Source organism: Protopterus annectens, chromosome 10.part0, assembly GCF_019279795.1.
Source record: "Protopterus annectens isolate FY-2018-M chromosome 10.part0, PAN1.0, whole genome shotgun sequence".
NCBI lineage: Eukaryota > Metazoa > Chordata > Ceratodontiformes > Protopteridae > Protopterus > Protopterus annectens.
The window spans coordinates 136,124,989-136,146,756 of record NC_056744.1 but is presented as its reverse complement, the minus strand read 5'-3'; the positions used below and the strand labels follow the sequence as shown (position 1 = coordinate 136,146,756).

At 41.3% G+C, this 21,768-nt stretch overlaps 1 protein-coding gene across 2 annotated transcripts in view; it reads right to left on the bottom strand.

Moving 5' to 3' along the window:
* CEP112 (centrosomal protein 112) overlaps positions 1–21,768 on the bottom strand; it is a 3,283,222-nt gene that overhangs the window by 2,730,003 nt on the left and 531,451 nt on the right. For both annotated transcript variants that reach the window (XM_044085107.1, XM_044085108.1), the window contains exons 7-8: positions 2,526–2,573; positions 2,295–2,372 (exon numbers count right to left, since the gene is read on the bottom strand). In XM_044085107.1, the coding sequence (XP_043941042.1) occupies positions 2,295–2,372; positions 2,526–2,573 (126 nt within the window). The remainder of the gene's footprint in view (positions 1–2,294; positions 2,373–2,525; positions 2,574–21,768) is intronic.

Sequence of the window (21,768 nt, the reverse complement as noted above, 5' to 3'; positions counted from 1 at the left end):
GCAACAAATACCATAGCAAGCTCAAACACATTGACAAATGAAAAGATATACAGTAAAATAAATGGACAAATAAGAAACTGGTAAGAAATTAAGTTAGACATAGACCAAAGAAAGTAAGTAATACAAATAAATGTATTATTCCAATTTCTGAATGCAGGGCAGGCATTATGGCCTCTTTCAGATAACATATTATTAAAGAAGATGAAGCAACTGTATGGGATGGGGAGAAACCATGAGTTGCACAAGACAGAATTGTGGAAAGCCCACAGAAAGGAGGATTAGGCATGCCAGACTTCCAGGAATGTCTGCAAGCATGTATAGTAGCCAATATTATAAGATTAATAGATATAGACTATACAGCCGACTGGAAGACAATGACATGGGAAAAAGAAAAGGCATGTTGAAAGAAGGGAGAAATCACAGCCATATTCTGGAGTGCCACATTGAAGAGGTGAAACTAAAATGGACAAGGTGAAGCACAGGGGGGTTATTCAGTAAGAAAGAAATAGAATGGATGGGGGATATGGAAGGAAAGGGTAAAACCAAAAGGTTGTCTGTAGGAAGACAAGGATGAGAATGTGGTTTTTAGATGGAGTACAATGCAAGAAACTGTTACATACTGGCCACAGATAATAATGAGAGAGGAACTAAAAACGTGGAAACAATTTAAAAATTAATTCCAAACAGCAGGTGTGTTAAAATGGGAGTTCCAAGGAGTTAGGAGAATATGTTGGACATATAAAGAGCAACGGCTAATGTGCATGTTTTCAAGAGCTGTGGTAAATTAGAGGAATATAGGAAAGAGTTGGAAGACCTAATAAATACTATATCTCTTGGAATAGCAGAACTGACTTCTAAACTATTCTTACTAGGATATGATACAAAAAATACATGAAAAGATAAGGAAACAAAAGGCTCGCTGACTTCAATAGGGAAAAATGGATTACAAGAAGATGGAACTAAAAACAGGCACTGGTAACCAATAATGAATGAAAAACAGAGAAGGAAAAGAGGGATGAAAAAGTGAGGAAGGGAAAATGGAGGAACTGTAAACAGAAGTAGAAAGTGGTAGGGAGATGAAAATGAAACAAGAAGAAAAGAAAATAGGAAAACAATGAAGAGATAAAGACAAGACAGGTTGATATCACAGTCAAAAGAAAAGAAAAGAGGGAACCTAAAGACTAGGTGACATACGGATTGGGACAGAGAGAGAGAGAGAGAGACAAAGAGTAAAGAAAGGAAGCAAGCTAGAGGAGGAAAAGGAAAGACTAGCAACTCACTTTGTCCTCATAAGATGCAGAAATGCATAACAGAATATTTAAAGGACAAGGAAAACTCTGTAATGCACTGCCCTAGCAATAACCCGATAAAAAAAGTTATACAAAATGTACTTGGTCACTGCCTAGATACTATGGATTTGCACTCTTCTGGAAAGACTTTCTTTACCATCCCCCAATGTGGGAGTACCACAACCAATAAGAGATTCAGAAATGGTAAGAGTAACTAACCTTCCCTTGAGTACATACATCATGTTGCAAATGATATGAAAATAACGATAAAGCAATAGACAAAACTTAAGATCAGTAAAGTATTTTTACTGCCAAATTATCCAGCTGTTTTTACACACACAATATTATTTAACCAAACATTGTCAGTCAATTCTCTACAGAGTAGGAAAACTGTATATGCTGCAAGCCATCTTTGCACTGACTGAACCAACCTGATTTTACAGCAGCCCTACACGAAGAAAGAAACCATTACAATAAGTGAAAGTATACATGCCTTGGCTCTAACATTTATCACGAAGCTTATAAGATATTCTTTAATTCTAGGATAACAAGGGGTTGTGGATGCATGGAATAAGCTAGTAGCCAGTGACAGACTGAAAAACATATTTTAAAATTAAGCCCAGATAAACCTGGAATGAATTTGAATATTCCCACTTAAACATAAAGCTCCTTTTGTTAAACATGCTGCTGTTCAGCGATGTACATGGTATCAACAACGTTTTGTAGTACCCTTTAAGCAGTTCAAAAGAAATTGTAATTATTACAGAACAAGCTGAGCTTCCAAATGCACTCATTTCATGATGCACATTTCTGTAGCAGATTTATATACTCATGCCTTTCATTTTTGTAAAGATGGAGGTCAAATGCAATCAAAGTCAAATTTTGAATGACTGTGAAAGTGCTCCCAGTTACTGAGGTGCTATGTTGCATCTCCCAGTTAAGTAGAAAACAGTCACTTAGAATACACCTGAGCAACAAAAAAGTTGCAGGTGTTGTCCATCTTACCTCTTTCTCATGCATACGAACAAGTGCCTGGTCATCACGGAAACTACTGATTTTACCCAGACTGGTTTTAGGGGAAATCTTAAAAAAAAAAAAAAAAAAAAAAAGATCACCTTAGGTTATAAATAGAAATCTCCTGAAGACAATAAATGTCAAGTTGAAAAACATTACTACTGCACTAAAATATGCATAAACAGTATGGTACATACAGCAAACAAAGGGTTTAACACCTACCGGAGACAGAGGTAAAGGCTTCTCTCTTAGATACCTGGGGTTTTCTATCTGTGAAGCACAACAATGCAAGAAAACATATTAAACACTATGGTCACACACTTTTTCATTATTTTTTTAAGCAGTATCATGCAACTACTAATTTCTAAGAACATATTTTTATTAATCAAAGCATTTTAAATATCACTGTAATCCCTTTGTTTCTCTAACCCTTTGAAGGAAATACCGGTTATAACTGAATTATAACACACACTTAGAAATGCATCCTTCATACTCTTCATTAAAGTGTTATACTTTTGAATGCTTTTACAGGGAATGTTTTTTTTTCTTTCTGCCACTTGCTTCCCAATCAAAATCACAGAAATGTTTAATAGAGCTGTGATTATTAAACTACAGCATTTCATAAAGTAACTGGTAACAGCAGCATTTACTGTTTTTTTTTTCCTTTTTAATGCACACTTTTCTACAGTTAGCAGCTGTATTATAATCCTCATATTTATCCAAAGCTCTTTCTCTGTACTTGACAAGCAAGGCTGTTGATAATTTTGCTGATGGTGGGGAAATTCTACAACAGCAATAAATAGTCTTCTAAAATAGAAATGACCAAACTTAGAAGCTGTGCAGCAGAGATTAAAACAAAATGATGTACATGACCAAAATTCAAGATAATATTGTAATTATGGTTAAATCAGTCATTAAAAAAGGGATATTCTGCAACTGATGCAATGACAGTATTACAAGTATTGAAAAATATACAGCCTTCCTCTTTACAGATGTTTGTGATTAGAAATTAAGGACACCAGTCACATGATGAAAGCTTTATTAACAAATCTCACTGAGATTTTGAGTTAAAAAGGCTTATATATATAATTAACCAAGAAACCAAATAAGATTTTCTACCCAGTTACTCCAGTTAAATACAAGATGAATTAGTAATGTTTTCTGTACGGCTGTATTCTTCTGGACTAAACAATATGTGCTAACGTAATTTGAGCATTCACTCTCAGACATTCAAGGAAAAGAATTAGTGCAGAACACTGTGCTAGTCTCTTGCCTTACTGGCCAGAAAAGCAGTATAGCAAAATCACCATAGCAAGATATAAGGACACAGATGTCAAAGATAGCAACATTGCAACAAAGAAATGTATTGTTAAAATACGTTGTCTAGATTTCTTTAAGATGCAAGTAGCTATGCCATCACAGAAATCTAGTCAAAACACAGGGAACAAGCAAAACATTTAAACTTATAGAATACAATTTGGGTATATTCTTAGCATACAATTTTACATGAAACATTGTACAAAACTAACACTGCATACACAGTGTACAGAAATGAACTACAGGAAAGTGTTTGCCGTTTACACTTGGTAAAGTCATACATAAACTTGCCTGATAAACTGTCTTCTGAAAGAATAATAAAAAAAACAGATAAACAATAGCAAACTGTAAATAAAGCAACACTACAACTTTTATGTCAACCATCTTGCCCCTGTAACATTGTTTTTCTTTTCTGTGTGTTCTTCCCACTTTCTTTTTAGACACCAAAATGAACACTTTGCAGTTGCAGTTTGCATGATTGCTGAAGGCTTGTTGAACCAATCAAAATGCAGGAAGGACAGTAATACCCATCCTTCAAGTGTACACTCGATATTGAGAAAGCTAGCCCTACTGTAGGAATGAAACATATTAAATAGTGTTTTTTCACATGTTTTATTATGTCCACTCTCTTGCCCCTGTAAGGTCTAGAGGAAAACCTTGTTTTTCTTTTGTGTTCTTCCACTTTTCTTTTTAAAAAATTGCAGAGATGAATACTTTGCAGTTGCAGTGGGTGTGATTGTTGAGGGTTCACTGAAACAATAAATGCAGAATAGACTGTAAAACCCACCTTTCTCTGCATGTTCAGCAGTTGAGCAGGGGGCAGGTTCTGTTAGTTATACCATGCCTTTGCATGCTCTTAGTATCATAGAAAGAGAGCCCTCACTACTCTTTGTTGTGAAGGGACTAGATGTTGTTAACGTAGTGGTGACATTAGTAACATCACATCTTTTGGTTACATTTAGCATTGAGACACTTTTGTTCGTATTTTTTGCATGACGAAATTGATAAATATTGTTTGGACAATAGAGTGGTTAAAGATTATTTAACAATCTCACACTGTAAAATGTACAGCAATGTTATCAAAGGTTTGGACTCTGATGAAAGGTTGAGTGTCAGGTGTAGAAAGGAAATGGGTAAAACCTTAATAGATACAGCTTCCCAAACAGCGGATGTAAATGCTTATCAACACACTTTCTTTACTGTTAAAGTAAGTAATACAGAGGTTGAAATTATTGCCATTAACTATGTTGCATCCAATGATGTTGGCTTACAATACAAGAGTGATGTATAAATTTTAACCACCTAGGAGCTCAGGTTACTAAGGATGTAAAAGATAACAAAGACGCTTTAAATATTACAGGAAGTGTAATTTTCAGATCTTAATGGTTTGAATTTTAATGTTAAGTCAAACACTAACAGTATCACTACAGATGCAGTTGCTATCAGTAAAGACATTTTAATCATCATATCTAAACACCTGGTCAACAATAAGTGTTAACAACAAGAATGCGGAGCAAGACAGCCAATTTTGATGGTGATGCAATCAGCTGGAAAGAAATCCACAGGAGAGCAATGGGGGGACAGTGATACTAGGGAACCTTGTGTATGGAGCACTGATACTAGGAACCTTGTGTATGGAGCACTGATACCAGGGAACGTGGTGTATGGAACACTGATTCTAGGGAATGTGGTGTATGGAACACTGATACCAGGGAACCTTGTGTATGGAGCACTGATACTAGAGAATCTTGTGTATGGAACACTGATACTAGGGAACGTGGTGTATGGAACACTGATTCTAGGGAACGTGGTGTATGGAACACTGATTCTAGGGAACGTGGTGTATGGAGCACTGATTCTAGGGAACCTTGTGAATGGAACACTGATACTAGGGAACGTGGTGTATGGAACACTGATTCTAGGGAACGTGGTGTATGGAACACTGATTCTAGGGAACGTGGTGTATGGAACACTGATTCTAGGGAACGTGGTGTATGGAGCACTGATTCTAGGGAACCTTGTGAATGGAACACTGATACTAGGGAACCTTGTGTATGGAACACTGATACTAGGGAACCTTGTGTACAGAACACTGATACTAGGGAACCTTGTGTATGGAACACTGATACTAGGGAACCTTGTGTATGAGCTTTAATAATTTAGATCAGACAGCCACTGTTTCTGACCAAAATAAATCACATATTCCATGTGCCCCCCAAAAAAAAAGATTTTGGTTATAGATTACTCAATTCTGGTCTAAGAGAGTGGGTTCTCTGAATACAGCATGACTTTGTCACTGCCTCATGCCCGTGAGGCTCTTAAATGAAGGACACGAGGGATGCAGTTAAACTGTTAGTAAATCTAATCAATATGATACTGTGGTGTTGTGGCAGTAATGAAGTTAGCATAACAGGGAGTGAAAGTGAAGAATATTATTTCCCTCAGAAAAGAAGCTGACTTCAGGCATATGTTTTATGGTATTCTTCCAGTCCCACACTTCAGGGGTAAGATAAAAATATTGGGAAGACAAATGACTAATAGTATTAGGATACAATATCTAATAAACTCTGTTAATGTTCTCTCTTTTGGGGAAGAATTGAAGTTTAGGCCAAGACATTTTTATGAAGATAACTTACACTTGAGTCATCTGGGAAATATATTTATTGGTTCTAAAAAGCACAAAATTTGTGATTTTTTTTAGCATTGCCAGATAAGTTAAGCCAAAGTTACCAGTGTTGAAAAACAAAGAAAATGTTTTATTGCAAACACCATAATCCTGAGTAATAAAATTAAAGACTTCAAAAAGTACAGTTGTGTACACTTACCATAAATGTAGATGTTCAAGTGTATTCACTGTTGCAGTCATCACACTTGGGTTATCTGCCTACAGGTAGTCCTCTGTCAGCCCAAATACCAGAGTCTTGGGTTTTCTGCATCGGATGCTGTTGCCTCTTCCATGATGTCAGGTCGTCAGGGGTATAAAACATGCAGCCGACACCATTACATCAGTTTTTCTTGCCCCAGATGTCAGGAGCCCCCAAAATAGGAAGCAATCATAGGATGTGGAACACCTCCAGTAGAAAGTAAATACCACTGCCATAAGATATGGCCAAAAAAGAGGATAGGTAGAAAGTATAGAAAAGATGGGGCTGGAGGGAGGGTAACCAGGACTGCAAAAGTGAATACACTCGAACATCTACATTTATGGTAAGTGTATACAACTGTACTATGTTCTTCGTGTTTCACTGTTGCAGTCATCACACTTGGGTTGATTCCAAAGCTGAGGAAGGGTGGAGGCAGTCGAAGAAGTATTAGGGCTGGCTAGCAGGCCTTGTAAGACTGCTGTAGCAAATTCAGCTCTGGATTTAGAAAAGATAGGTAAGTGGTAATGCTTGGTGAAGGTGAGTACAGAACTCCAGGCTGCAGCTTCCAGGATGCCCCTGGTAGGGACTCCCCTGAAAAATGCTGTAGAGGTTGAGGTAGCCCTAGTGGAATGAGGTCTGATCCCCTGTGGGGTAGGTTTTCCATGGTGTTTGTAGCAGAAATGGATGCAGTGTGCTATCCATTTAGAAATGGTTTGCTTTGAAATGGTCTTGCCCTCTGTCCCTGTAGCAAAACTGACTAGCAGCTGGTCAGATTTTCTGAAAGGTTTAGTCCTGTCAAGGTAGAACCTGAGCTGTGCACATCCAAGGAGTGCAGGACCCTTCCCCCTTTATTGTGATGATTAGGAAAAAAGGTTAGTAAATGGATGGATTGGTTTAAAGCCACACTGGATACCACCTTGGGTATAAATGATGGGTTAGTCCCGAGGGAAACCCTGTCCGCATGGAAGATAATGAAGGGTTCCATAGCCATAAGGGCCTGTAACTCAGACACTCTTTTTGCTGAAGTGATGGCTAGAAATAAAGCTGTTTTCCAAGAGAGGAATTTTAACTCTGCTGTAGCAGCAGGCTCAAAAGGAGGGAACGTGAGCTTCTCTAGTAGAAAGTTAAGGTCCCAGACAGGAGTGGGAGCTCTCCTTGGGGGTCTTAAATTATTGAACAGTTTGATCAGAGGGTGAGAGAAGAGGGGTGGCTCAGGATTGTAATGAGCTGAGATGGCAGTGGCATGAATCTTAATTGATGAGAAGGATAGGCCTTTGTGGAGCAGCTCTGCTACATAATCTAGGATTTGAGGTAAGGCGGGCATGGCTGTGTCTTTTCCCTGAGACTGGCTCCAAGAACAGTATCTTTTCCACTTTTCTGAACAGGATTTCCTAGTACTAGGCCTCCTGGCCTCAAAGACAACATCCAGCACCTGTTTTCTTAGGGTTGCTGGTGACATATTCAGGGAATAAGCCAGGCTGCCAGGTTCAGGGTTTGCAGCTGAGAATGCAAAATCTGTTCCCCCTGCTGAGACAGCAGAGAGGGGATATGATGTAGATGCCAGGGTGGCACTGCTGTCAGACTGAGTAGGAGTGGGCACCAGTGTTGCCGTGGCCAGTCTGGTTCAATAATGATTGTCCTTGGCCTGGCCTGTCTGATCTTGAGTAGTACTTTTGAAAGGAGGGGCAGAGGGGGAAAGGTATATATTGAGAGGTTTTCTCATGTAAAGAATAGGGCATCCACTTTCCATGCTTGGCTGTGGGGAATTCTGGTGCAAAATTTTCTCAGTTGATGGTTTTGGGGGGAAGCAAAGAGGTCCACTTCTGGTGTCCCCCACCTGTGTATTAGAAGTTTGAATTAGTTGGGTTCCAGTTTCCACTCATGTGGGTCCATTAAATTTCTGCTTAAGTTGTCTGCCAGTGAATTTTGTTTGCCTGGTAGGAACTGAGCTTGCAGGTGCACTTGGTATCTCAAGGCTGTGTTCCACAGAGCCATGGCTAACCTGCAGAGTGGGTAGGAATGAGTTCCCCCCTGCTTGTTTATGTACCACATAACTGTGGTGTTATCTGTCTTTATCACGAGTTATCCTGGCAGGATACAGTATTTCAAGGCTGTCAGTGCATTCTGTACAGCTAACATTTCTTTTTGATTGATATGCAGGTGCATTTGTCCTGGGCTCCATTTGCCTGCCATGTGAGCCCCCCATGCATAGTCTGATGCATCTGTTGTCAGGGTTTGAGCGGTGGGGGGGGGGCGTTCAATGAAAGGGAGTCCCTTGTTGTGGTTGCAAGCCTCTGCCCGCCAAAGGAACTCTGCCCTTAGGCACGGAATGATAGGAATCACTGTTTCCAGGTCATGAGAATGTTGACACCACAGACTTTTTAAGTACCATTGAAGTTTCCTCATATGCAGTCTTGAATATGGAATTAGTAGAATGCATGTGGCCATGAACCCTATGGCTTGCAGTATTTTTCTCACAGATAACTGGGTTTGGGTGGCCAGTAGTCTGAAGTAATTTGTCAAATAAACCTGCTTTTCTGGAGTGAGGAATGCCACCTGGGAAGTTTTGTTCAAGCTTGCTCCCAGGAATACAATCTTTTGACTGGGTACCAGATGTGATTTCTTTTTGTTGATGGTATACCCCAGAGAAATTAGGAGTCTCTTTACAAACATCAGGGGCTGAAGTAGCAATTCCTGACTATCTGCCTGAATCAGGCAATCATCCAAGTATGGGTAAATTTGAATATTTCTCTGCCTGCAGTATGCAATGGCTGGAGCCAGGCACTTTGTGAATACCCTGGGTGCAGTAGATAAGCCAAAGGGAAGTGCAGAGAACTGATAGTGCATAGAGCCTGCCCTGAAATGTAGATATTTCTTGCAAGATTCCCTTATGGGGATGTGCAGACAAACTTCTTTTATGTCTAGGGTGACCAGCCAGGAGTCCTTGTCTAGCATAGGAAGCAGCTGCTGGAGTGTAAGCATTTTGAATTTTGGCACCACCAGGAAGGAGTTGAGAGCTGACAGATCCAGAATAGGGTGCCAAGAGTTCTCTTTTCTGTGCACCAGGAACAGTCTGGAGTAGAAACCCTGTCCCCTTTGCTCTGTTGGAACAGGTTGAATAGCCCTGATACTGAGAAGAGAAAGTACTCGCTTTGGGGCCTCTGCCCACTGGTTTGGAGGAAGGTCTGGCAATCCACTTGGGGTTGGCAGTGAGTGGAAGTATCCCTGGGATACAATGTTTAAGACCCATCAGTCCTGGGTAATATACTCCCAGTTTTTTGCATGCAGTGCAAGTTTTCCTCCTAGGGGTGCAAGTACTTGGGCATGGCTGGGAAGGATGAAGGACAAGTCTTTGTGAACTTTTTCCATAAGGGGGTGGGCTTACCACTCCCTGTTTTTGAGGAGGGAGCACTCTATTGTTTAGATCTGTGCATAACCTGAGACTGTAGTCTTTGTGGTCTGCTGCCCCTGGGTTTGGACTGAGAAGGTCTGGGAGGGACTGGAAAGGACCAGTTTATTGAAGGGCAATGCCTACTGAATCTAGGTGGCTGTACATGTAAGAAATCTTTAACATTTTGCATAGATTTAGCTTTTTTCTCCATCTTTTTTAAGAACTTCTGCCTTTGAGCCAAACAAACATTCTTGGTTTAATGGAGCATCTAGTAATTTTGCTTTGACATGGTCTGGCAAGATTTGTTCCTTCAGCCAAGCATGCCTTCTCAGAACAGACCCAGTGACAGCAGCCCTGCAAGATGCTTCTAAGGCATCAAAACCACACTGCAAGGTATGTTTACCAATTTGGTTTGCCAAATGCATTAACTCTTGTAAGTCTTTATTTTCTGCACAATCAGGAATCAACAACATTTTTTTGTTTAGTTCCATAATATGCTGCTGGGTACTTGTGAAACATGTGAAACTGGCAATTTAAAGCCCCGATAGCAAGAGTTGCATAGGTATATACCTTCTTACCTCATCTGTCTAAAGCCCTCAAATCCATGTCAGAAGGGGTAGGGTTTTGGCTGTAGTAGCCTTAATAACTTTAGGTCCCTGGGAAATGGTCTCTGAATCCACCGTGGGATTTTTAAAGAGAAATTTGTGAGAGTCCGGTACTCTGTAGTACCTGTCAGGCTTTCTAGGAGCTGGTGGTAAAGTATCAGGGGTAAGACTGGATTCCATGAAGACATCATCTACAATATCCAGGACAGGGGGTATACTATGCTGAGGCAAGTCTAAAGTTTCCCTGAGTCTCTTTTTGGACTGTGGGTAGTCCTGGCATTCCCAGCAAAAATGCTCTCTTAGGGTATGCAAGGTTTCACCGAAAGAAAAGTCATCTGGGGGGGGGGGGGGGCAGAGGGAATGGAATCCTCTGCATCTGAGTCCTCATAGGTAGATAAGGGCATGTCCTGGTAATCACAGGGGTCAGAGTCATATGAGTCATGGTCTGCAGAATCAGAAGGAAAATGAATTCTTTGTCTTTTAGAGGGGGAAGGCTGGTTTCCCCTAATTAAAGTAATAAGGTCGTCAGCCATTCTAAGCATTTGTTTCTGTGGCATGGGAGCTTGAGAATGCGCTTTGGTCATCGGTTTCCTAGGTGTAGTGCAAACTCTGGGCCTGAGAAATTCCATAGTTTTAGTCATTAACGAAGTAGTCAGACTAATACAAACAATGGAATGTCTGAATACACCCTCAGAAGCCGGTACCTGCACAGCGGCTCCAGACTCATCCAAGATAGAGACATCCGCAGCTTCCACAGTCGAAGAAGCATCTCGCAGCATATGACACTCCAAATGTGTCTCAGTAGAGGCCTGCAAATCTGTAGAAGCGGGTAACAGGGGCTGCCTCACTGAGTACCGGCAGACTGGCGACTAGCTTAACGGAAGCATCGTCGGCAGTTTTGGACCTATGTGGTCTGTCTCTGTCTTTATCCTTGTGTTTTTTCGGGTAGTCGGATGGCTTAACACAACCATTTCGGAATACGGTGAAAGAATTTAAAAACAAAAATAGCTCGATGATGAATAGTTCGGGTGTTGAACAAGGCATAAAACTGACAGCGAGGGACGTCGTGGTCTGGGCCTAAACAGGTGATGCAGTGAGAATGAAAATCTCTGTGAGGTATTTGCTTTCCACAGGCAAGACAATTGTTAACTTTTTCTGACATCGGTTAGAGCAAGAAAAAAGGATTCCCAATGGGGCACTTAGCTTTACAAGACTTCAGGTTTGAAACTCGAAAAACGAAAATTTCAGGAAGCGGCTGACCGGCACTTGCGAACTGCTTCTGCTTCGGGCTCCCACATGGGAGGAAAAGCTGATATAATGGCATCGGCTGCATGTTTTATACCCCTGACGACCTGATGTCATGAAAGAGGCCACAGCATCTGACGCAGAAATCCCAAGATTCTGGTATTTGGGCTTACTGAGGACTACCTGCAGGCAGATAACCCAAGTGTGATGACTGCAACAATGAAACACAAAGAATATCTAAAACAGCTGGGGTGTCATATGATGTTATACTTATAAATGAAACATGATTTAATGAACAAGCCTCTATTTCTACCAGGGTACAATGAACATCATATTCACAGAAAGTATAAAAAGTGGAGGTGTCTCACTATCTGTTTTAACTGCTAGAAATTAACTACTAAATCAGCTAATGACTATGTGAACTTATAGTCATTAATAATGCCTCCTGGCCTCCAAAAATGGGATGTTGTATAATTTTATGGGTCTCCTAGTTTAAATATGGAAAAGGGTATCATTTTTGGGCAATCCATTCAAGGTAGTTTTGCCACTAAATATTAAATAATTGCTGGTGACCTAAATGCGCCAAATGTAGATTGGAGGGTATCAGCATCAAAGTACATGATGATAAATAACATTACAGATGACAGCATTCAATGGAATCATACACAGATAGCACAGAGATCAATAAAAAGGAGTAACATATGGTCTTTCTACTGTAATAACTTACAGGTCCACATTTCTGCAACCAAACTTGAACTAGGGAATTAGTGTGTAGTCCTTGAGGTTTATCCATATGTTGGTATCACTAGTACCACTTCTGAAAAAAAAAATGTTACCAATGGTGCACCACAGGACTCAGTGTTGGACCTCCCCCACTCCCCATTTGATATCTATTTATCTATTTATCATACTTCAGGCCAACATTCCTGCCCTATTGTTATACAAGTTTGCAGAGAACTGTAAAGTGTGTGTGTGTGTTATTCAATATTCCATTGACTCACAATTCCTCTAATATGGCTTAGACCATTTTAACAACAATGGTCTTAAATTAAAAGTGAAGGAATGAAATACAGTTAATTTTGGTAAATAAAGTAGTTTCCCATATCATATAGGTTACTCACCCTTCCAATCAGACACTTATGTATACGATCTATGTATTCTTATTGATAATGCCTTTTATTTTGATCAGTAATTCAGAATGCCCTCTATATGGGTCATTTAATTTTTAGAGGTATATAGATCTAAATTAGTCTTAATTTCCCTTGAATCCTACCTCAAGAGACCCATTACTGAATATAACTCCCCAAATATTTGTCTAAACATATTACTCAAATTGAGAGCCCTCAAAAATTCCTAAGTAAACAGATCAATGGGTTCAAAATCTTAGTTATCAGGACAGACAGACAGCCATCTCTCTGTACTCAGTTTCTTATAGACACTCTTTTTGACCTCCTGTTCCTTTATACAATAAATGGCTCCTGAAATACCTGGTTACAGGAAGTAAATCTTCATCAAATAAGTATGAAACATTGGCATGGTGGCCCATATTTCAATGAATCCTCTCATATCTGGAACAAACCACCTCTAAACATCAGGGAAGCACCTTCAAAAAATGTGTACTGCCTTCAAAGTTGTTGTATCTTTCGGCTTTTCCCGGTTAGGGGTCGCCACAGCAGAACTCTGGTCCACTAATGATTGGCAGTAGATTTTTACGTACCAACTTGCCAGGCCTGAGGCACAACCTTCAACGAAGGTATGCCCATTCACGCATGTCTCCACACAGAAGATGCTTTAGCTGAGAATCGAACAGGACAACGTCTTACTGTGAGGCGACAACGCTACCGCAGCACCACCACCGCAAACCTAGATAATTTAGTGGGCTGTCTCAAATTCTTGCCTGGTCTATCTTGTGTTGCCCCCTTGAGGCAGGGCATGGATTACTGGCTAGGCTTGTAATGGTCTGCAGACTGATTGCCTAGTAGTTACCTATGACCTATAAGGTTCAAATATTTGTGGAAAACTAACCTACAACATTATAAAGAAAATTGTATAAATCTAATTTTGATGCCATTAGTGCAGAGTTAAAGAACAGAGGTGGTGGACTGATACGGGAGGAAAAAGTAAAAAGGGCAGATAGGAGGATTTTATAATTTTACTGATCACCTTACTGAAAAGCATGTTACCACTGACTATACTGAGACAGAAAGGAGGAGGACTTGACCATCATTGATGGCCAAAAGGCTACCACAATTAAATCTTAAAAGGGAAAATAAATGTGGGTAATTTAAAACATTTCCTAGTGATCTAAAAATTGTTACCAAAATGCTAAAATTAACTTTAAGAAAAATATGATAAACTAAACATAATTATGAACTTAAACTAGCCAAATATACAAGAAGTAACAAAAGGCATTATTCAAACATTTTAGACACTATGGGAAGGATGAGACAACTAGTATCAGTCTCAAAGTAGATAACATCACCACTAGTATTTAACATGATAAACTGGTGAACATCCTTATTGGCAATTTTGTTTAGTTTCTCAACAATCTAAGAACATAGACAAAATTGTTATAAGGAAAAAGGATGAATACCAGGAGTTCTCTACTGATGCTTTTAAGCCCTGAAGTTAATTAAATCCAGGTATGCTACCAGCCCTGATGGTGTAAATGTATTCTCTAAGTAATATTGCTGACTATTTAATGCCATGTTTAACTGACATTTCCCTAAGTCCAGTTCTGTGTCAAAAGTGTAGAAAAGGGATATAACGGTATTCACTAGTATGTGTGCCAACAACGCCTCCATTGATAATTTCATGCTGATAAGTTTTACCTGGATTTTAGGGAAGTGATTTGGCAGGTGTTTATACCCCAACGTGAACAGTCATCAGTAAGGCTTCCCAGTGGGTCATTCATGTCTAGCAATCTGATTAGCTTTTACTTGAAAATCACAAAAAAGAACTTATGTTTACCATAACGTTCCATCTGTGTTGTCCGTCTTCACTCATTCTTGAACTGTTGGGTCTCAATTCCATCCTCGCAACCGTCTTGGCCATTTTATCAAGCTCATGCCATCCAGAAACTCCCAAGCTAAGGCTACCCATAGTGCCTCTCTTCCCTTCCCTTCAGATCAAGTCTTGCTCATAGAATATGAAGGAAAAGTGGCAGCTTTGTCTGAGCAACTACGCTATCAGGATCGCAGGACTATTTTTGAACCTCCAGGAGTCTATGGAAGGGGGAAGGAGGGTGGGACATCAAGAATGAATGAAGATCGACAACACAGATGGAACGTTATGGTAAGAACATAACTTCTTTATCTGATGTTGCCAGTCTTTATTCATTCTTGAACTGTTGGGACAGTGTCCCTAGCTACGTTAAATCTTGGGAGGCCCTAGGGAAGGATGTTCCTGAGCACCACAGAGCCAAATGATGCTCTCCCTCTGGAGACCATGTCCAATTTGTAATGAGTGATAAAGGTATGGGGGCCCAAGTTACAGCTGCAGATATGTCATCCATAGAAGCTCGGTAATGAAAGGCAACAAAAGTGGAAATAGATCTACAAGAATGTGCCTTAATCTTTGTTGGTAAGTTTAACTTTTTTTTAGTATAAACAAAAGTGATGCAATCTCTCAACCATTTTGACTGAGTACCTTTTGAAAGTGGTTTGCCCAGTCTAATGCCCGAAAAGGATAGAAACAGTTGGTCCAATTTTCTAAATGATTTAGTTCTATCCAGATAAAAACGAAGTTGTCTGTGTACGTCCAACAAATGCAAGCAATATTCCCCCTTGTTTGAAAAGTTTGGGAAGAAAACTGGTAGGGCTATTGACTGACTGATATTGGATTTTGGTACTACTTTAGGCAGAAAGGAGGGATTAGTTCTAAGTGACTCTCTCTCTTTGTGAAAAATGATACATGGATGTTTCACACACAAAGCCTGCAATCCTGATATTCTTCTGGCTGGTGTGATGGCCATCAGGAATAAAGTTTTCCAAGATAAATATTCAATATCAAATGTGGCTGCTGGTTCAAAGGGCTGATGGGCCAAACTTTATAAGATGAGTGTTAAATTCCAAGGCTCAATGGGCTCTTTAAAAGGTGGCTGCAAATGCAAAATGCCCTTTAGAAAGGTTTTGCAAAAGTGATGAGACATCAAAGAAAGGTCGTCGAAACCATTATGAAAATTTGAAATAGCAGCTAAATGAACTCTAATAGTAGAGGCAGAGGCTCCTAAATGGAACAAGGTTGATACATATTCTAATACCTTGTCAACTGAAGCTGAAAAGAGCACACTTTGCCCCCGAGACCAAAACACAAATCTATTCCATTTACTAAGGTAAAGTTTCCTGGTGGATGGTTTATGACAAGCTAGAAGTATCTTTTGTAAGGGGGAATATAAGTTATTCCACCTGGCAGTTACTGGAAGTGGAGGAACAGAGCCATTGGCTTGAGGCTTTTTTAGACTGGGATGGACTAGTCCCTGTGGGTGAGACAACAGATCTGGAGTTGGATCTAGAGTCCATGGGTGGTGAACCAGGTAAGGCCAAAGAAAGGGAAACTAGACCTGATGGGGCCAATAAGGTGCAATCAGGATCACTTTGCATCTCAACTGTTGGGCTTTCTTCAAAAATTGGGGAATTGGTGGGAAGGCGTAAAGTAGCCCCTGGGGCCAATTGTATAGGACAGTATCTCTCGAGCACTTCCCCTGAGGGGGGATTAGGGTATAGTAGCTGCTGCACTTATGGTTTGTGGGAGAGGTGAACAGATTCACAGCAAAGCTGACCCCATCAGCAAAAAGTATTTGCCACCACAATGGGATTGACAGACCACTCATGAGTTCCCAGGATGTGCATTTCTATCAGAAAGTGGTTGGAAGTGATCACCCATTGCTAAACTTTTAGGGCTTCCCGACATAAAGGGTAGGATCTGGTTCTCCCCTGTTTGATAATGTACCAGACCACTGACATGTTCTCTGACTGAATAGCAATTGTCCCCGAAGGGAGGGAGGGTTGAAAGGCTTGCAACTCTATGAGCAATGCCCTCAGTTCCAGAACGTTGATATGCAAACTGGCCTCTAGAGAGGACCAAGAGCCTTGGACTATCTTTCCCTGAAAATGCACCCCCCACCCCCCATCAGGAAAGCATCCGTGATCACGATGGCCTTGGGATGAGAGGGTGAGAAGGGGCGGCTCCATACTTTTTCTTCTTGTTTCATCCACCAAAGTAAATCCTGCTTGCAACGGTTGGTTATGCAGACTGGATGTGTTAGCAGAGACCACTGTCATGCAAGGAGACACTGAAGCAGCCTCATATGGTATCTCGCTAGAGGAACTAGGGTGATTGTTGCTATAGACTCAAGAAGTTGTAAAACCAAACAAGCTGGAACTTTGTCTTGAGAGAGTGTCACTTGGAGCTGCGACCTCAGTCTTATCAGAATGTGAAGAGGGAGAGCAGCCATGCAAGATCTTGAGTTTAATGTTGCTCCGATGAATTCTTAGGCCTGTGTGGGGAATAGTTTGGACTTTTCTCTGTTTATTGAGATGCCTAGGAACTCTGCAAGCCTCAGAATGGAGTCCAAGGTGAAAAACAGTAGATGCCTGGAGGGGGAGGTGAGGACCCAGTCGTCTAAATACGGAAACACCTGGAATCCTTGTAGCCTTAAGTGAGTTGCTATCACTGCTATGAATTTGGTGGACACCCTGGGGGCTGTGGTGACACCAAAGGGCAGTGTTCAAAATTAGTAATGACTGGCTCCCAGCCAGAAGCAGAGACATCTTCTGGAGTGCTTGTCCATTTTTATGTGGTAATATGCATCCTGATGATCTATAGAGCACATCCAATCATCTTTCTCCAGAAAAGGAAGGATAGACTGAACTGTGACTATCCGGAATTTTGTCTTTTGAACAAACGTGTTCAATACACTGAGGTCTAAGATTGGCCTCCAGTCCCCTATCTTTTTTGGCACTAAAAATCTTGAGTAAAATCCGGATCCTATTTTGTCTGGTGGGACTGTTTGGATGACTCTTTCTTTGAAGCAGCTTTTGGATTTCTAGTACTGCTATAAAGGTTGAAGGGGATATGGTAACCTCTGATAATTATTGTCTGCACACAGGAATCTGATGTTACCACATGCCAGGCTAGATGGTGCATAGAAAATCTTCCTCTGACTGCCTCCAGAGGTAGGCAATCCGGTAGCTGCTCAGGAGCGCTGGTAGGGTTGTCCAGAGAAAGAATCTCTGGAAACCTGGTTACGTGGACCCCCCCCCTTCCACAGGAGGGGTTTCTTCCCGAAGGGTTCCCCCCTCTGCCCCATGGAGAATACATGCCAAGTGTCTGAAAAGGCCCTTGGAACTTCTTGAACCACATCTTTCCACTCCTCTGAGTCCTTGGAGTAAGGCCGTTGAGGAGTGGAAAGACGTACATCCACAGCAGAAAGGGTCTTTCAATCCTTCCCACACCTGGCTAATGTATCTCTGACTTTTAGGCCAAACAATGAGGTAGCATCTACTGGAGCACTGATAAAGGAAGACTAATAGCAATGCCTGCACCCATTGCCCTGGCCATCCCTTCGGCTGTGTGTGCAATAACCCGCACGAATGAGTTGGATATCGATTCAAGGGTTGCAAACTGGGAGGCAACCTTATCACACACCTCGTCAGACACTACTCCTGCCAAGGTCCCTAAAAGCTGTGGTATCAGGTCCCTTTGACATCGTATGAACTGTGCCAAAAAATTCAACAACTGTATGGCAAAGGCTGTTGAAGCATAGACCCACTGTAAGAATCTGTCCATCACCTGAGACTCTTGGTTTGGAGGATGGACAGCAGGACTCTCCTCAGTGAGTTCTTTTTTTGTGGCAGCTGCCACCAGCATAGCATCTACCGCTAGACCCTTGAACCAGTGGGTTTGATCTTTGGATGCAGAGAGAATTTTTTCAGGTCTCTTGGGGATTGGCTGTATAGTGTCAGGGGCCTTCCAAGCACGCTGCACAATGAGCTTGACTAATTCATCTGCAGATGGGTCACCCAAGAAGTAGAGGGTCAGGCACAAAAAGCCTGCAAGAAAACAGAGTCCTTGCAGGAAGGGTTTGTGGCCTTCCAATCACCCCTCTGTTTTAAGATTTGCAGGATGTCTCTAAAGCAGATATCTCACGGGGTGACCACAGGGACCCTTCCCCTTCATTGTAATCTGTATCTTCAGTGACAGATTCTTCCAGAGAATCTAGGTGCTTCCTCTTGCATGTTCTCTTATGGGGTGGCTCCTCAGGGGGGAGGTCTGAGGAGGACACCAAAGAGAGGGTACCCTGCAGCAGGGTGTCTGGCTGCTCTTGTGCCCACTGCTCCACAGCTGTGAACTAGAGGATACATAGATATGACACTTCAACAGGTTTGGTGCCAACTGCGAGCCTGCTGAGGCAAGAGCTCTCTCCATTATCTGGAAGGCAGGCCCACCCAAAGAGGGATGGGAGCTCGGAATTGAGGAAGACAACCGCAGAACCGGAGTCACACCCTGTTCTGATGAGCCCACCTCTAGAGAAGGAGCCGTAAGAGGACTCGGAACTGTCAGACCACCAGCAACCGTAGACAGTGCAGCGGAAAAAAATCAGTGCTGAACTAGGGATCCAGGAGCCAGAAGCCAAGTCAGGGTCCCGTGGGTGGGTTGGCTCCAACAGAACTGCTGACCATAGAGTCAGTTCCGGAACCAAGGTGAGGTCCACCGTCAGTATCAAAGTAATTGGCACTGGAAAAGTCAAAGTCAAGGACTCCAAGACCTGCGGAGATGTTGATGGAGGAAGATAAGTAGGAGTCCTTGGAGAATAGGCCTCGGATCCAGATGGGAGAGAGGCCCTAGATGGGGCAGGAAGACCTCTGACCACCAAGAGCTGATCCACTAATCTGACTACATTAAGCTCTGAAAGGATGGACATCTCTGAATGTGATTCCATGCATTCAACAAAGGGACTCAACTGCTGACCAAGGAAGGTGTCAACAGATGGGGAATACCTAGTCCTGGGTAAGGATTCAACCTTTGGCACCATGATCAGCTGACCAGTGATTTGTTTTGGAGGAGGGAAGTGACGAGTTTGATTGGGGAATCTATTATTAGTGCTGAGAGCATCATAGGTACTGATGAAGGGATCCTATTAAGGTGGCTTTCCTAGGTTCAGTAGTTGTTGGCACTATGGGGGAAGTGGCAGGCTTCGGTGCAGAGATAGAAGCAGGTGTCAATTTTTTTAATTTTAGGCCTCGGGGTCCAAGGTATGAGAAGAGGCCTGGTCCTTGGTAGACATACATTTCTGGGATTTAGGAGATGCTGGAGCAGAGTGGCTCTTTTCTGACTCCTTTTTGGGAGACTCTGATGACTCCGCATCAGACAAACCCTCACTAAAAGGACATTTTAACAACCCTTTGAGGATTAATTTGTTGCGCCTCTCTGCAAGGGTTCAAGCACTGAAACCCTTGCAGAGCTGACAAGGTGGTTGGACCTCTAAATGTGGCGCCCCCAAACAATAGACACAAGAAAGATGCCCATCCGAGTTGGGAATCTTTCTGCCACATCTGTCTCACTGTTAGAAACCAGTGGTTCCTTTATGCTTTTTAGCCATTATCTACCTTTTTAAAAGAGAAGGCACTCTCACATGAACAACCTATTCACACACAGCAGTAACAAGGTAAAGAAACCTTTTTTTTAAAGGGTCGTACCAGGAATGGTAACTAAAGAAAAATACCCACAAAGGGTAAAAGGGAGAAGGGGAATAACAACAAAAGTATTTACAGAATTACCAAAGGTAAGAGGAAAGGGAGGGTCCTATACCAACGATGGTACAAGAATAAATACCAATAAGGTAAAAGGGAATAAACAGCACTCTCACTCAACCAGACAAATCAGTAAGTTAAAAGAAATCAACTAAGTAACTAATTTAGAGTTAAGAGACAAAAACTGAAAGAATATACAGAAAGAAAAAGGTTAGCACTTAACTGAGAACATGGCTTTAGCGTCCAAAATTCTATGTGGCAAACAAGATATGAAGGGAAGAGAGGCACAATGGGTACCCTTAGCTTGAGAGATTCTGGCTGGCATGAGCTTGATAAAACTGCCGAGCTGGTTCCGAGGACGGAACCAAGACCCAACAATTCAAGAATGAATAAAGCTTGACAACATCAGATCATATATTATTTTGACTTAGCAGCTGAAATTGTCTATTTAGGCTTTGCAAAGGCTTTCAATACTGTGATAAAGAGAAAATACATGCTATGCTACTCGTGCAAATTAATAATTACAGCATGAGATGGGTGGCAAATTGATTGAATGGCATGAGTTTTAAAGTAAGAACGAGAAACTCATTTTCAGTTATGTTCCCAGAAGTCATTGTTGGGTTTCCTATTTTATTGTGTATTTATTTTGGAGTTTTCTGTACAGCAAAACATCTGCATTAGTAAATTCACTAATGACACTAAAACGGGGGTTGTAGTAAACTGTGATCAGAGAATACTACAAAAGTTTACTGATGCACTATATGTGTGGTCTGTGCTGAAAACAGACATTTAATGCCAAAATATGTATGGTTTAGACATGGGAGTTAATAATTCTCACACCCCTACACCCTGAATAACTGCATTCTGTCAGATGAAACCAGTACCAGAGACTTTAAGGTTATGAAAAACTCTGATTTTAGATCTGATGTTCATTTAAGATCATTAATTCATTATGAAGGATGTTCTATGATATACATCTAGTATGAATAAGACATTCTTAACTCTGCTGTACAAGTTAGTTATTGGACCGAGCACACAACACCATTTTTTTTTTGTATAATATGTCACAGATAACGAAGTGAGATAGGGTACCAAAAAGATAAAAGTCAAACACCTTAACTACAGTAATAAACATAAGCATGCATGACCGCCGAATCATACACTAATGCACTGTACGAACACGTACACAAATGCATGGATCTCACCATACCCAATAGAACCAAGATGCTCTCCTCCAACAAAAGGAAGCCAATCTGGTGGTCCTCTGCCATAAACAAACACTACAACAGA